The sequence below is a fragment of the Neoarius graeffei genome, chromosome 1 (assembly GCF_027579695.1).
Source record: "Neoarius graeffei isolate fNeoGra1 chromosome 1, fNeoGra1.pri, whole genome shotgun sequence".
Classification (NCBI taxonomy): Eukaryota; Metazoa; Chordata; class Actinopteri; order Siluriformes; family Ariidae; genus Neoarius; species Neoarius graeffei.
Genome location: NC_083569.1, coordinates 76,704,357 through 76,720,679, shown reverse-complemented (window position 1 = coordinate 76,720,679; position 16,323 = coordinate 76,704,357). Strand labels below are relative to the sequence as shown.

The following is a 16,323-nucleotide window of genomic DNA, read 5'->3' as shown; positions in this document are numbered from 1 at the left end:
GCCCGTCATTACTCTCAAAAAGAGTAAATAAATTTCAATTCTATAGAAGAAAATACCCAGTATATACAGATTACATTTCAGTTTTAGATCATTGCTAGTCATATGATCTTTCACATGATGTACCAGTTCCACTTGAAACCCTTTCGTGGTGTTAACAATGATTGTAAACTTTATGACCAGTGCATCAAAATCAATTCTAGCCTCGTTTTCAAGGCCCATTTTTGACGTCATATTTTATATGCTTAAAAACATAGATAGAAATGCCCATATTTTTATGATATAGGATTCTGTCTACCAGTCAAAGATTTAGAAAAGAAACTTTCCAGAGTTGCAAAAAGTTTTTTTTAAGAGGCTGTCATTTTTTTCATGCGTTCTATAAAAGAGTCCATATGAAGACAACTTGATACTTAAGTATTAACTATACATAACTATTACGCCATGGATAGAAAAAGAACATTGCAAAGCAGATGATGCTCCACAGATAAACATTGCATCTTGAGCACAAAACAATGCTGTCAGCAGGGTGCGATTTGTAGGGGGGGATGGGAGGGATTTCTCTCCTTCTGGTTTTCCTATCCCTACCTCTGCTAAATTATTTTTATCTCCGGTGGGGACACGGACTATCCCCCCTTGATAGCGATGAATGCAACTTAACTGATGCTACTTAAAATCTAACGATCTTCAAACATGCAGCCCATACATCAGAGTAGGCTACTGACAGATGGCGCATCTACACTTAATGTTTCTGAACGTCACCGGACACAATATAAACACTAACATTTTAGCATAGGAACTTGGCCAAGAGCGGTAGTGAAAACAGGGCCGAGAAAATGAAACGCATTCAGAGCAGCATATCGTCATATTTTACAGGGCCCGCAAATAAAACAACTAGATTAACATCTGAGAGTGATAGCGCAAGAAATGATGTTGCGATGCAGGTTAGCGCTCATGGACAGGTCGACTCCCAGCCTCACGATGAAGAAAGAAACTCCGAGGTAGACCTACTTGCTAGCGACTCATCTGAGACACGTGGTAGGAGGGTGCCTTGAGTCGGCGCGCTTTGCTAAATGGAGAGAGGGTCGTGAGTGGCTTGCTGTCAGCACAGACGGGTCAGTCAAGTGCCAACCTTGTTCCAACGTAAAAGATTTAGGGCTGCATACACAGGACAGACTTCATATCGACTCTGCCTTCATTAATGGCATAAAAGCCAAAACCGCAAAGAAATTAAATGACAAGATTAGCAAGCACGGAAAGTGTCAGAGCCACATCAAATGCATTGAAATTTTACAAAAAAGACAAGAGACCGCAATTGAGAAGGCAGCTGAGAACAGTGCAGCTCTGTGGCGAAAGCATCATGAACAGTGTTTAAAAACTACAGAGTACTGCTTTCGCACAGCTTATACACTGCAAAAAATAAAAATCTTAGGAAGTTTATTTGTCTATTTTCAAGTCAAAACATCTAGCCACCCTTATTATAAGACATCATTGCCCAACAAGCAAAACCTCATTTAGCTAGCAAGGCTAGTTTTTAGACAGTCCATCTTGAAAATCTTGTATAGACAAAATGTCTTAAAGTCTTATTTGGAGCACCTTTGAAAATAAAACAAGTTTTTTTTTAAAACAAGTAAGTACATTTTGGACATTTGTCAAATGCGGTTCATCTTCTCATCTCATCTCATTATCTCTAACCGCTTTATCCTGTTCTACAGGGTCGCAGGCAAGCTGGAGCCTATCCCAGCTGACTACGGGCGAAAGGCGGGGTACACCCTGGACAAGTCGCCAGGTCATCACAGGGCTGACACATAGACACAGACAACCATCCACACTCACATTCACACCTACGGTCAATTTAGAGTCACCAGTTAACCTAACCTGCATGTCTTTGGACTGTGGGGGAAACCGGAGCACCCGGAGGAAACCCACGCGGACACGGGGAGAACATGCAAACTCCACACAGAAAGGCCCTCGCCGGCCCCGGGGCTCGAACCCAGGACCTTCTTGCTGTGAGGCGACAGCGCTAACCACTATACCACCGTGCCGCCCCGGTTCATCTTGTTTCAAGAAAAAAAACCAAAGTATGCTTGTTTTGGGAATTAATGAACTTTACTGAAATCTTTGAATCTTTCATTACAATTCATACATTTCAAGACATATACTCTAGACCAGACAAGTGCCTTCAAAAAGGCTATGAGTGAGTGGAGGGCGTTTTAGTGAGGTCTTTTTGGAATGCTGTGAGTTAAGTTCAGTGTTTTTTTTTTTTGTTTGGGTTTTTTTTGTGCCTGATCTTGTAAACCCCTCGTACACATGAATAGTCAGTGCCCCCAAAATGCACTGTTGCTTTGGCGTTGTGTAAGCACTGTAAGTCAAAATGCATAGACTTTTTTTTTTGGTGCCTGAGTTCCTGGGGAAGTGGATTCTTAAGAGATGTTTTAATGTTTGAATGTTGAAATGGGAAAAAAATAAACTTGTCGCAATGCTACACGTGTCGTCAACTTGATTCAAGATAGTCTCTGGTCTCATATCTAGAGTATTTTACTAATTACAGGTCACAAAAGGAGAATCTTTTAAGCTAGCAATGCTTAGTTGTAGAATTTAACAATCCTAATATTAGTATATTTATCTTAAATTCAGTTTTTACTGCTAAGACTTTGTCATGAATTTAAGTGAAATACCCTTAAAATGAAATAAATAAAAATGACTTGAATGGCTAAATGTAAGAGGTACGATCTTGTTATAATAACTATTTTGATTATTTTGAGTTAATCAGATCTCACATAATAAGTTCCCCAATCTTATTTTGGAATTATTTCATCTAAAAACAGGTTAGATTTTTCATCTTACTTTAAGAAATCTTCCCAAGTCAAATTTGACTAGTTCCATTGGCAGATTTTTTTCACCTGATTCAAGCAAATATGCTTTGTTTTAATCTTTTATTTCTTATTTTTGAAAGGGGCGGCACAGTGGTGTAGTGGTTAGCACTGTCGCCTCACAGCAAGAAGGTCCGGGTTCGAGCCCCGTGGCCAGCGAGGGCCTTTCTGTGTGGAGTTTGCATGTTCTCCCCGTGTCCGCGTGGGTTTCCTCCGGGTGCTCCGGTTCCCCCACAGTCCAAAGACATGCAGGTTAGGTTAACTGGTGACTCTAAATTGACCGTAGATGTGAATGTGAGTGTGAATGGTTGTCTGTGTCTATGTGTCAGCCATGTGATGACCTGGCGACTTGTTCAGGGTGTACCCCGCCTTTCACCCGTAGTCAGCTGGGATAGGCTCCAGCTTGCCTGCGACCCTGTAGAACAGGATAAAGCGGCTAGAGATTTTTGAAAGGCCATTTTTTGCAGTGCATGATCTGCTACACTGACCTCTCGTTCAAAATGCAGCCACACCTGGTCGAACTACAACAACTCAACGGTGTTAACCTTGGCAACACGCTGCATTCTGACAAGGCATGCCGGAATATGCTGGTGTTTATTGCAGAGAAAATGTCAGTGCTTCTAGTGGACTTTATTAAAAACTCACCCAAGTTCAGCATTCTCATTGATGAGAGCACAACCATTTCAAATAAAACATGTCTGATCACTTACATCAGAATTCCCTTTGAAAGGGAGTGTTGCAATTTTTTCTTTCAACCTGCTGAATTACAGTCGTGCACTGGATCAGCGATATGTAACAGTCTGCTACAGTGCCTTGAGAAGCAGGGCATCTCAAAAGACATGTTGCGCTCCAGACTAATTGGTTTTGCGACAGATGGGGCCGGCGCTATGTTGGGCCGATACAGAGGGGTCGCCACACTCCTACGTGAGGAGATTAACCCTAACCTGATCGTCATTCACTGCATGAGTCACAAACTTGAACTGTTCATGACACTGTAAAACAAATAACAGATGCAAGTCATTTTCAGACGTTCACTGACTCCCTGTACACCTTTTTCTCTCAAAGTCCAAAGAATATGCGAGACCTAGAGCTTGCCGCCTCCAATTTGGAGATGCAAGCTCGCAGGATAGGACGGGTATTTGACGTGCGCTGGCTATCCTCATCGTGCACATCTGTGACGGCCCTTTGGGAAAGCTACCAAGCCCTGGTCAAACTCTTTGCAGCACTGGCCGAAGACAAATCACGATCCTCCAAAGATAGGGCCAAACGTCAGGAAATTCATTCTAAGGTGATACAGTGGCTTTTTGTGGTGGAGATGGCATTAGTGAAAGACGCACTCGAAACTCTTCAGGCCTTGTCCCTCTTTCTTCAGAGAAGAGATGCCATAGCTGTCACTGCCAATACTGAGGTGGATGTTGCCGTACGGACAGTGAGGTCTATGAGGAAGGTCGATGGAGTGAATATAAGATGTCTGAAGGAGGAATTGGGCAGTATGCAAACATTCAAGGGGGTTAATGTGTCTCAGCTAAGTGACGGAGAACGACAAAAGGCAGAGACCTTTCGTGAGCGTTTTTTCATCTCCTTGGCAGACAACATTCAGAGCAGGCTCAATGACGAGGGAATTTTTTCTGCAGCGGCAGCGCTGAACCCGTCAAACTGGCCCTCCGATGAAGATGAACGGATGCTATATGGGGACGACAAACTTCTGACAATTCATAAAACCCTTGCTATAGCAGGCACAAATATGCCCACACTCCTCAAAGAATTTCACGAATTGAAATGTAACTCAGGAGACTTTGAAAAAAGTGCTCACCACGGTCTCCACGCTCCCTGTGTCAACTGCTGAGTGCGAGCGTGGGTTTAGTGCGATGAACCACATCCTTACGGACGAAAGAAACAGAACGCACGTCTCCACGTTGAATAGCCTACTGTTCATTGGTGTTAACGGTCCAGGGGTTGCCTCCTTTCCTGCGCACAAATTTGCATAAATGTGGGTAAAAGAGGGCCAAAATGCTGCAGACAATGCCTCGACAGGAAAACCGAAAAAGCCACCACAAATTCGTCACCAGAGCAGACTGTTTGCTTAGTCTAGTTTGTCAAACCTGTTCCTGAGTGTTGACATCACGTTGTGCTAGCCTATTGAGGAAATAATTTTTGAGTGTTTGATTGAAGTTCAGATGAAAATGTTTTGCCACGTTGGGATAGATTAAAACACGGACCTGAAAAAGGGCCTGCCTACTTTTTGCATTTTTTTTTTCCGTATAGCATCGCAGTCAATATGGTGAAAATTAAAAGTAAAACGTTGCTGCAGATACAACCCTAAGTAATATTGTGGCCCAATTTAGGCAAGTTAAAAAATCTAATATTCATTTGAAATAAAAAAAGAAAAAAAAATCATCCCCCCTTCTGTTTTTTTGACAAATCGCACCCTGGCTGTCAGCGACAGTCATTATGTTTATGTAGAAGTTGTATGTCCATAAGTCTGAAAGTTTAATACACACAGGACTAAAGCTGGGGCAGTATGGTGGTTAGCGCTGTCGCCTCACAGCAAGAAGGTCCGGGTTCGAGCCCCGTGGCCGGCGAGGGCCTTTCTGTGTGGAGTTTGCATGTTCTCCCCGTGTCCGCGTGGGTTTCCTCCGGGTGCTCCGGTTTCCCCCACAGTCCAAAGACATGCAGGTTAGGTTAACTGGTGACTCTAAATTGACCGTAGATGTGAATGTGAGTGTGAATGGTTGTCTGTGTCTATGTGTCAGCCATGTGATGACCTGGCGACTTGTTCAGGGTGTACCCCGCCTTTCACCCGTAGTCAGCTGGGATAGGCTCCAGCTTGCCTGCGACCCTGTAGAACAGGATAAAGCGGCTAGAGATTTTTGAAAGGCCATTTTTTGCAGTGCATGATCTGCTACACTGACCTCTCGTTCAAAATGCAGCCACACCTGGTCGAACTACAACAACTCAACGGTGTTAACCTTGGCAACACGCTGCATTCTGACAAGGCATGCCGGAATATGCTGGTGTTTATTGCAGAGAAAATGTCAGTGCTTCTAGTGGACTTTATTAAAAACTCACCCAAGTTCAGCATTCTCATTGATGAGAGCACAACCATTTCAAATAAAACATGTCTGATCACTTACATCAGAATTCCCTTTGAAAGGGAGTGTTGCAATTTTTTCTTTCAACCTGCTGAATTACAGTCGTGCACTGGATCAGCGATATGTAACAGTCTGCTACAGTGCCTTGAGAAGCAGGGCATCTCAAAAGACATGTTGCGCTCCAGACTAATTGGTTTTGCGACAGATGGGGCCGGCGCTATGTTGGGCCGATACAGAGGGGTCGCCACACTCCTACGTGAGGAGATTAACCCTAACCTGATCGTCATTCACTGCATGAGTCACAAACTTGAACTGTTCATGACACTGTAAAACAAATAACAGATGCAAGTCATTTTCAGACGTTCACTGACTCCCTGTACACCTTTTTCTCTCAAAGTCCAAAGAATATGCGAGACCTAGAGCTTGCCGCCTCCAATTTGGAGATGCAAGCTCGCAGGATAGGACAGGTATTTGCCGTGCGCTGGCTATCCTCATCGTGCACATCTGTGACGGCCCTTTGGGAAAGCTACCAAGCCCTGGTCAAACTCTTTGCAGCACTGGCCGAAGACAAATCACGATCCTCCAAAGATAGGGCCAAACGTCAGGAAATTCATTCTAAGGTGATACAGTGGCTTTTTGTGGTGGAGATGGCATTAGTGAAAGACGCACTCGAAACTCTTCAGGCCTTGTCCCTCTTTCTTCAGAGAAGAGATGCCATAGCTGTCACTGCCAATACTGAGGTGGACGTTGCCGTGCGGACATTGAGGTCTATGAGGAAGGTCGATGGAGTGAATATAAGATGTCTGAAGGAGGAATTGGGCAGTATGCAAACATTCAAGGGGGTTAATGTGTCTCAGCCAAGTGATGGAGAACGACAAAAGGCAGAGACCTTTCGTGAGCGTTTTTTCATCTCCTTGGCAGACAACATTCAGAGCAGGCTCGATGACAAGGGAATTTTTTCTGCTGTGGCAGCGCTGAATCCGTCAAACTGGCCCTCCGATGAAGATGAACGGATGCTATATGGGGACGACAAACTTCTGACAATTCATAAAACCCTTGCTATGGCAGGCACAAATATGCCCACACTCCTCAAAGAATTTCACGAATTGAAATGTAACTCGGGAGACTTTGAAAAAAGTGCTCACCACGGTCTCCACGCTCCCTGTGTCAACTGCTGAGTGCGAGCGTGGGTTTAGTGCGATGAACCACATCCTTACGGACGAAAGAAACAGAACGCACGTCTCCACGTTGAATAGCCTACTGTTCATTGGTGTTAACGGTCCAGGGGTTGCCTCCTTTCCTGCGCACAAATTTGCATAAATGTGGGTAAAAGAGGGCCAAAATGCTGCAGACAATGCCTCGACAGGAAAACCGAAAAAGCCACCACAAATTCGTCACCAGAGCAGACTGTTTACTTAGTCTAGTTTGTCAAACCTGTTCCTGAGTGTTGACATCACGTTGTGCTAGCCTGTTGAGGAAATAATTTTTGAGTGTTTGATTGAAGTTCAGATGAAAATGTTTTGCCACGTTGGGATAGATTAAAACACGGACCTGAAAAAGGGCCTGCCTACTTTTTGCATTTTTTTTTTCGTATAGCATCGCAGTCAATATGGTGAAAATTAAAAGTAAAACGTTGCTGCAGATACAACCCTAAGTAATATTGTGGCCCAATTTAGGCAAGTTAAAAAATCTAATATTCATTTGAATTAAAAAAAGAAAAAAAATCATCCCCCCTTCTGTTTTTTTGACAAATCGCACCCTGGCTGTCAGCGACAGTCATTATGTTTATGCAGAAGTTGTGTGTCCATAAGTCTGAAAGTTTAATACACACAGGACTAAAGCTGGGGCGGTATGGTGGTGTAGTGGTTAGCGCTGTCGCCTCACAGCAAGAAGGTCCGGGTTCGAGCCCTGTGGCCGGCGAGGGCCTTTCTGTGTAGAGTTTGCATGTTGTCCATGTGGGTTTCCTCTGGGTGCTCCGGTTTCCCCCACAGTCCAAAGACATGCAGGTTAGGTTAACTGGTGACTCTAAATTGACCGTAGGTGTGAATGTGAGTGTGAATGGTTGTCTGTGTCTATGTGTCAGCCCTGTGATGACCTGGCGACTTGTCCAGGGTGTACCCCGCCTTTCGCCCGTAGTCAGCTGGGATAGGCTCCAGCTTGACCGCGACCCTGCACAGGATAAGCGGCTACAGATAATGGAAGGACTAAAGCCTGGGTGTAAGAAGTCAATAATTATCTTTCCTTATTTATTTTGCTTGTTTCCTAGCTCTCTCTATGAGCTTCTCCGCTACATTGCATTCTCTTCACCTCACTACTGGTTGCAGAGCTGAACCAGACTTTTATTCAGGTCTTGAATTTATATAGAGTATACAGTGCTCCAACCATAAAACTTCCTGCCTGTATGCAAACTCCTCGCCATCTCAGATAAGACCAATAACCTTTGCCTCATATACGCAAACTTTTCAACTCTTAAAGAAGGGTTTATAGAGGTGAAGTCATCATTTATTTTTTGCCAAAAAAAAGCAAATGAACCATTTCCTTTGTAAGCACAAAAGTAAAATTTAAGTTGCTTGATTTCAGAAATTCAGCCTTTTATTAAATAAACCATAAATTAGGTTATAGACTGATTTTCCTGGCAAGCCCACTTTAAAAACCACTGAGATGGTTTCCATTAGAGGGGAGTCATGACTGAACACCAGTGTGATCAGTAACTTTTACTCCCCTAAGACCAAACTGCAGCTGGGAACTTTGAATTGCTGGCACCTCCATGCTGACTGTGGACATCTAGCGTTCTGTTGGGGGAATCAAAAATCTGTAGCAGGCCTGAAAGTCAAATAAATAATTTAAAAAAAGGGAGATTCCTTATCCGACCAGTAGAGGAGAGTAGACAAATGAAAATTTCTCTAAAATGAGTTCACAGAGAAGTCAGGCAAAAACAAAAGAGCAGGTAAACTAGGGGCATTCAAATGATCCAAGGATTCCTACTCTTTCAGTTTAGCTTGGCATGTTGTAGATGTTTCAACATGTTTAGCAGAACAGACAGACAATCTCTACAGAACTGAAATTACTTTAAAAAAAAAATCAATCAATCATCCTCATCGCCAGTCGATACAAGTAAGCAAATTCTGTCAGGAGTGCCCATAACCCTGTTCTTGCCTTTTCATTTCATAATGAGGCAAAAACTAAATCCCAATCGCACAATTGCTCCAAGCGGCACCCATTGCCTATCTACAGTATTGATCTTAAACCCTTATAAATTTCAAGTGTGGTTTGCAGGATGACTGTTAAATTTTGCATAATTTAATGAGTGATCTACGGTGCAGTCAACTGTCCTGAAATAAAATGAGATTTTGAAGCAAATATACAGTGGTGCTTGAAAGTTTGTGAACCCTTTAGAATTTTATATTTCTGCATAAATGACCTAAAACGTCATCAGATTTTCACACAAGTCTGAAAAGTAGATAAAGAGAACCCAGTTAAACAAATGAGACAAAAATATTATACTTGGTCATTTATTTATTGAGGAAAATGATCCAGTATTACATATCTGTGAGTGGCAAAAGTATGTGAACCTCAGTCAGACAGATTGTGTACAAATGGAGGAAATTCAAGACCACTGTTACCCTCCCCAGGAGTGGTTGACCAACAAAGATCACTCCAAGAGCAAGGCGTGTAATAATCGGCAAGGTCACAAAGGACCCCAGGGTAACTTCTAAGCAACTGAAGGCCTCTCTCATATTCGGCTAATGTTCATGAGTCCACCATCAGGAGAACACTGAACAATGGTGTGCATGGCAATGTTGCAAGGAGAAAGCCACTGCTCTCCAAAAGGAACATTGCTGCTCATCTGCAGTTAGCTAAAGATCACACGAACAAGCCAGAAGGCTATTGGAAAAATGTTTTGTGGATGGATGAGACCAAAATAGAACTTTTTGGTTTAAATGAGAAGCGTTATGGGCAGCACAGTGGTGTAGTGGTTAGCACTGTCACCTCACAGCAAGAAGGTCCGGGTTCGAGCCCCGTGGCCGCTGAGGGCCTTCTGTGTGGAGTTTGCGTGTTCTCCCCGTGTCCGCGTGGGTTTCCTCCGGGTGCTCCAGTTTCCCCCACAGTCCAAAGACATGCAGGTTAGGTTAACTGGTGACTCTAAATTGACCGTAGGTGTGAATGTGAGTGTGAATGGTTGTCTGTGTCTATGTGTCAGCCCTGTGATGACCTGGCGACTTGTCCAGGGTGTACCCCGCCTCTCGCCCGTGGTCAGCTAGGATAGGCTCCAGCTTGCCTGCGACCCTGTAGAACAGGATAAAGCGGCTAGAGATAATGAGATGAGAAGCGTTATGTTTGGAGAAAGGAAAACACTGCATTCCAGCATAAGAACCTTATCCCATCTGTGAAACGTGGTGGTGGTAGTATCATGGTTTGGGCCCGTTTTGCTGCATCTGGGCCAGGACGGCTTGCCATCATTGATGGATCAATGAATTCTGAATTATACCAGCAAATTCTAAAGGAAAATGTCAGGACATCTGTCCATGAACTGAATCTCAAGAGAAGGTGGGACAGGCAGCAAGACGACCCTAAGCACACAAGTCGTTCTACCAAAGAATGGTTAAAGAAGAATAAAGTTAATATTTTGGAATGACCAAGTCAAAGTCCTGACCTTAATCCAATCGAAATGTTGTGGAAGGACCTGAAGCGAGCAGTTCATGTGAGGAAACCCAACAACATCCCAGAGTTGAAGCTGTTCTGTACGGAGGAATGGGCTAAAATTCCTCCAAGCCGGTGTGCAGGACTGATCAACAGTTACCGCAAACCTTTAGTTGCAGTTATTGCTGCACAAGGGGGTCACACCAGATACTGAAAGCAAAGGTTCACATACTTTTGCCACTCACAGATATGTAATATTGGATCATTTTCATCGATAAATAAATGACCAAGTATAATATTTTTGTCTCATTTGTTTAACTGGGTTCTCTTTATCTACTTTTAGGACTTGTGTGAAAATCTGACGTTGTTTTAGGTCATATTTATGCAGAAATATAGAAAATTCTAAAGGGTTCACAAACTTTCAAGCACCACTGTATAAGGAACCATTCAAACAGGACAGCCAGTGTTAAAAAGCTATAGAGATTTTTTTTTTTTAAGAATCAGAGCTGTATTTGAGTGGCTATTTTGTCCCATTTCAAATCTCAATGAGCAAAAATAATCTAAGTGATCTTTACATAAATAACAGTAAAACAAAACACTTATTCCAGAAAGTTTATTTCACTTCCATTTTATTCTTTATGATGTGAAAATTACAACCAAAAAAAGTTTGAGAGCAAAAACCAAGATGACAGTAACATGAGCCAAAGGGGGACATGGATCCCCTGGTTGCATCTTTTTGACTGCGACAATCAGGAACGCGACAGACATCCTGTTCTGTTTAAACACCACGCTCGCCTGGCCTCCGAGGCACGTGGATTAAAACTCTGGTTTAAACTTCCTTGACCAGAAACCCAGGAAGTCTAAACTGTGTAGTGATAACATTGGAGTGTATAGTATATTCATATACACCATCATGAGTGTGCGCGTGTGGCTCTCAACTTTTCTGAGGCTGTGCTATTCCCTACACAACATGCCTTCTTGGTCACTAGGTTTTGTAAAACCCAAGACCATCCAGTAGGGGGCACCACAGAGGAGACGTCACCTTTAAAAGCATTCAGCAGGCACAGTGTGTATAAACCACATCATCTATTGTGGGGTCAAAGCTGCAACATCTTTAACACTTTCCCCACGCAATCACATCCCACACTCCCTCTCTCAGAAACAGCGGTGGTTTTTGGCCGGGGGGTCAGAGGCACTGATGCATGTCCGGATAGCGGTTCTGGGTAAAATCTGGGTCTGGCAGGTTTCTAACTGTATGTCTGTATGTGAGGCTGTTCCTGATGCAGCCATGTCTGTTTGCCTCAATAATGCAGAGCTCAGAGGTGAACACCCATCCTTTAACTAACGTGGCTGCATCCCTTCATCCCTCTCGACAGAGTCGGCTCCGAGACCATGCAACACTTCTCCCAATTTACGTCTATGGTTGCATACTAACTACACGCGCACGCACGCACACACACAAAAATGTTGTCCAGATCATGACTCCTACCACAGATCAACATTCCGATCTTCTTGTTTGGCATTAGTATCAAATTATCATCATGTCTTCCCTCTCCTAACATAACCCTGCCATTATTTTCTCAACTGGATTCTCCTTTACTTGAAGGAAGAAAAAAAAAAAAAAAAGCATACGAAACAGTATTTGTTGTTCCACGAACAAAAAACAAAAATGCTCAAGTTTTTTTTTTTTTCAAATTCAAGGCACAATGTCTTTTCTCCCCCCTCCCCCCCACACACAACCGTAGAGTACCTTAGCCTCAACTGCCAGTCACACGAGGCTCCGCCCACATTCCCCCCCCAAATCTCTTGGCTAGCTCCTCCCCTCGCCTCTAACACTGTTTCAGAGATGCATCTGTTTGGGAATGTGACCAATCCCACACCAGTGAAGAAAAACAAACAAAACGACGACGACAGTGACAAACAAAAAGAAAACCGTTTCTCCAAAAATAAAAACATATAGTCACGTCCTGTGTTCGGTTACGTCAGATTTTCGAAGCATATCCACCAGCTCTTTTTTGGCAAGCTTCTCTTACATAAGCACTAAGTACTGATAGATAGGATAAACATACACTGTTAAAGTGTTTAAGTAGATGCGTTTGTCTTTTTTTTTTTTTTAAATATCTTTTTCTCCTCAATCTCATATGAATTCAAGATTTTTAGTCGATTTTCACTCGTCTGTTTAAAGGTTTACGTAAATGCAAGCAGGGACAGATTGCTGTAGTGTCTTGCTCGAGACAATGGTCTTGAGTGGTGAGCTGACGTCGTGCGTTTTCCATTTAGGAAACACCGTTCACCAGGGTCAGAGCCTCCCCAGATGATGCCACGCCATTGCTAGGGGAACGATTGGACGGAGTATGCTCTTCCTTCTTCACACTAGTCCCATTCTCCTGTTGAGGAAACCAAACAAGTTGATTGGTCTAATGTCCATATTAAATATATTTAGGACTTCTATTTAAAAATAATACTGGCTGGCATATCAGATATATATTCCATTCAGCTAGCACGATACTGAACGAGTCAAAGAACGGAATATATCTGATATACCATGAAAAAAAGCCAGCCAATGTTATACATGCACATTCCTTTCAGGTGTTCAATGTGTCTTTGTCTTTCAAAATCTTCTGTATTTAACAAAGTGAACCTGGCAGCCATGTCTGTCTAGAAATTGTCACAGTCGCTCATTAGCACGGGAGTTTTACGTCTCTGACGTGTGACATCATGTTGTCTTGACAGCCATGCAAGATCGTAAACCATATTCAACGCTCATCCTCCACCGGGTAAAGTGATATAATACATGTAGGATAAAGGCCAATTTATGCTGACAACCCAGTCCTCGCAGACGGTGTCGCAGACAGTGTCTGCGTAGCCCCCCCACCTTCGCAGACGCTCTGCGCGCACCTCCCAAAAACTGTGACCACCGCAGAAGCCTCGCAGACAGCGCCGCAGACAAGAGGGCTCTGATTGGTCCACTCTACCCGCTGTACACGCACTTCCGCTTCCCTACTTTCCCGGTTTTTGTTTTCACGACCGGCATTTTTAAAAACACGAGCGAAGATGGAGCAGCACGAAGAGCGGTTGATTGACGAAGTGAGGAAGTACGTACATCTATACGACTCCAGTTCTAGTCATTATAAGTAACCGAAGGATAAACACTCCACTAACCACACCCACCAACTACTCCTAGCGACTTCGCGCCCCCTTGCGTTGTGCCGGTGAATAACATCGCACACGCCTATTACTCCCCGCTCAACGATAAATTACAACTGTCTGCGAAAAGCTATCTGTGAAAGCCTTGTCGCAAGAGCATGCAGAGGCCTTAAGTGATATGCTAACAATATCGCATGCTGTCAAACCAAAAGGAATGAAACCTGCTAGAAGGGAATAGAACATTTTTATTCCATCAAAAAAAAAAAAAAAAGGGTCCTCTGTGTGTAATAATCTGCATTCTTGTACATCAGCTACAGAAACGACGAACATAATTCAATGTTTTCCGTCCCCTTCCTCCTAATTAAAATCCCCAAATAAAATGTTAATTTATGACAAAGAAAGAAATGGAACGACAGCAATCTTATTCCGAGCAGCAGTTACTCTGAGCCAAACCAACAGCATTAAAACTACGCTCTCAGGCATTATGCACCTTAGGGTGGGAGGCAAGCTGCATTTCTTCTTTCTTCACTGGAAGGTTCTGTCGGCTCTGAGATTCTGCTCGAGAGATGAAGTCGGCCACGGTAACTGCAAATGACAAAAAACAAACACACACACCCCTCAGGTAGGCGGTGATTTGACAGGTCCCCTTATGTGCAGAAAGACTATGTTTCTAAGCCCAATTACGTTGAGACTGCAAAGTCACACTGCAGCTGAAACAGTGTGTCTAAAATGTCAGCACTGTCTGAATTACAAATGACTCTTTAACATGGTGTTTTATTTATTATTGTAAAACATTTCTCTCACCTGGCTGTCTGTCACGGCTGGCAGAGCCCCCCTCGGGTCGGGTGGCACGATTACGGCGACGGCGGCTTCTGTTGCGCCTCTGGGGTTTGCTTTCATCTTCTGAAAAGCAACGCAAGAGCTGCATGATTTAAGGGAACCGTCGTATTCGAACGGCGCGCTCTAGAGTATGCCGAGGTTTTATCTTACCCAGTCCGTTCTCGCTAGTAGCTGCCTGGCCATCGGACTCATTGGCAGCATCAATCACACTGGGCTCCTGGTCATTACGGCGACGGCGAGAACGTCTACGGCGGTCATTGCCACCCATGCTCTCGCTGGCATCTGTGTCTCCGCCCAGATCACCCTCACCCTCCAGCAGAGAGTAGGGATTACTGTCAGGATCCTTGAGCACTGATATGAGGAGAGCGAGCGAGGTTAGACATACACAGGTTTATACACACACACACACACACACACACACACACACACACAAAAATATATATATAAATAAAATCTCAACTCTGTTGTGAACAGCAAATCAAAACACAACTGCTCCCAAAACCACAGATACAACGACAGTTCTCAGCTAACTTCATCCATTATACAAGCTGTACGAGTTCGGGTACCTGAGCTGATTGTGTTGGAGCTGCGTGATGCTGGGCCTCCACGGCCTCTGCCTGTGCTGGATCCTCGGCCGCGGCCTCCTCTCCGGGAGCCCCTCTCGTCACCTCCCACTCCCCGGGGCCTCGGATCCCGCTCAGCCAGATCCTCCGACTCAGACGCGTTGGACAGCTCAGAGTTTGTTCCTGTCCAGGGCAAAACACCAGAAGTCATCTGGTTTATCCAAACAAACCTTAAAAGGTAGACTGACTTTCAGATTTAGGTCAATTAAAAATAAATGAATAAATAAATAAATAAAATAAAGTTATATATTTCTGTTTAGTGGACCAAAAGCTACTGAATTCAAAACAGACTTCCAATTTTATTATCTCATCTCATCTCATTATCTCTAGCCGCTTTATCCTGTTCTACAGGGTCGCAGGCAAGCTGGAGCCTATCCCAGCTGACTACGGGCGAAAGGCGGGGTACACCCTGGACAAGTCGCCAGGTCATCACAGGGCTGACACATAGACACAGACAACCATTCACACTCACATTCACACCTACGGTCAATTTAGAGTCACCAGTTAACCTAACCTGCATGTCTTTGGACTGTGGGGGAAACCGGAGCACCCGGAGGAAACCCACGCGGACACGGGGAGAACATGCAAACTCCGCACAGAAAGGCCCTCGCCGGCCCCGGGGCTCGAACCCAGGACCTTCTTGCTGTGAGGCGACAGCGCTAACCACTACACCACCGTGCCGCCCTCAATTTTATTATTATTTAAAAAAAAAAAATAGAACAATTAATGAATTAAGGGCCACATGGCCCTAAAGTCATGCATCACGTGGTGGGCTTTCCCTATTTGCGCAAGGCATTGTGGGATACAAATTTGAAACAGGGAAGGAAAATGAAACGTGAAAGACCGACTACAGTAACGGAAAGCGAGAAGAAAAGACGTTATGTTGAGAAGGAAAGGAAACGCAGGACCAAACTAATAAATATCGGTGGTCAGTGAGCACCTTGGTGTGATCAGCTGTTCGTTTAGTGACAGAATGATGGAACTGTCAGCGCACGCTTAAAGGTAAACCTGTAGACGGCAGTAATGAAACACTATGGATGCCAGCTGCTGTAAAACCCAAAAGAAGCAACCGAAAGGTAAACCTGCACCTGCGCGCACTGACTTCCTCTGTCT

At 44.0% G+C, this 16,323-nt stretch overlaps 1 protein-coding gene across 3 annotated transcripts in view; it reads right to left on the bottom strand.

The window, feature by feature from the left end:
- Nucleotides 1-11,212: 11,212 nt before the first annotated feature.
- The window catches only part of fxr2 (FMR1 autosomal homolog 2), a 29,308-nt gene continuing 24,197 nt past the window's right edge, over nt 11,213-16,323 (bottom strand). For all 3 annotated transcript variants that reach the window (XM_060928072.1, XM_060928157.1, XM_060928243.1), the window contains 5 exons: nt 15,154-15,333; nt 14,738-14,938; nt 14,552-14,650; nt 14,238-14,332; nt 11,213-12,987 (listed from right to left, as the gene is read on the bottom strand). In XM_060928072.1, coding sequence (XP_060784055.1) covers nt 12,877-12,987; nt 14,238-14,332; nt 14,552-14,650; nt 14,738-14,938; nt 15,154-15,333 — 686 coding nt within the window. In that variant the 3' untranslated portion in view covers nt 11,213-12,876. The remainder of the gene's footprint in view (nt 12,988-14,237; nt 14,333-14,551; nt 14,651-14,737; nt 14,939-15,153; nt 15,334-16,323) is intronic.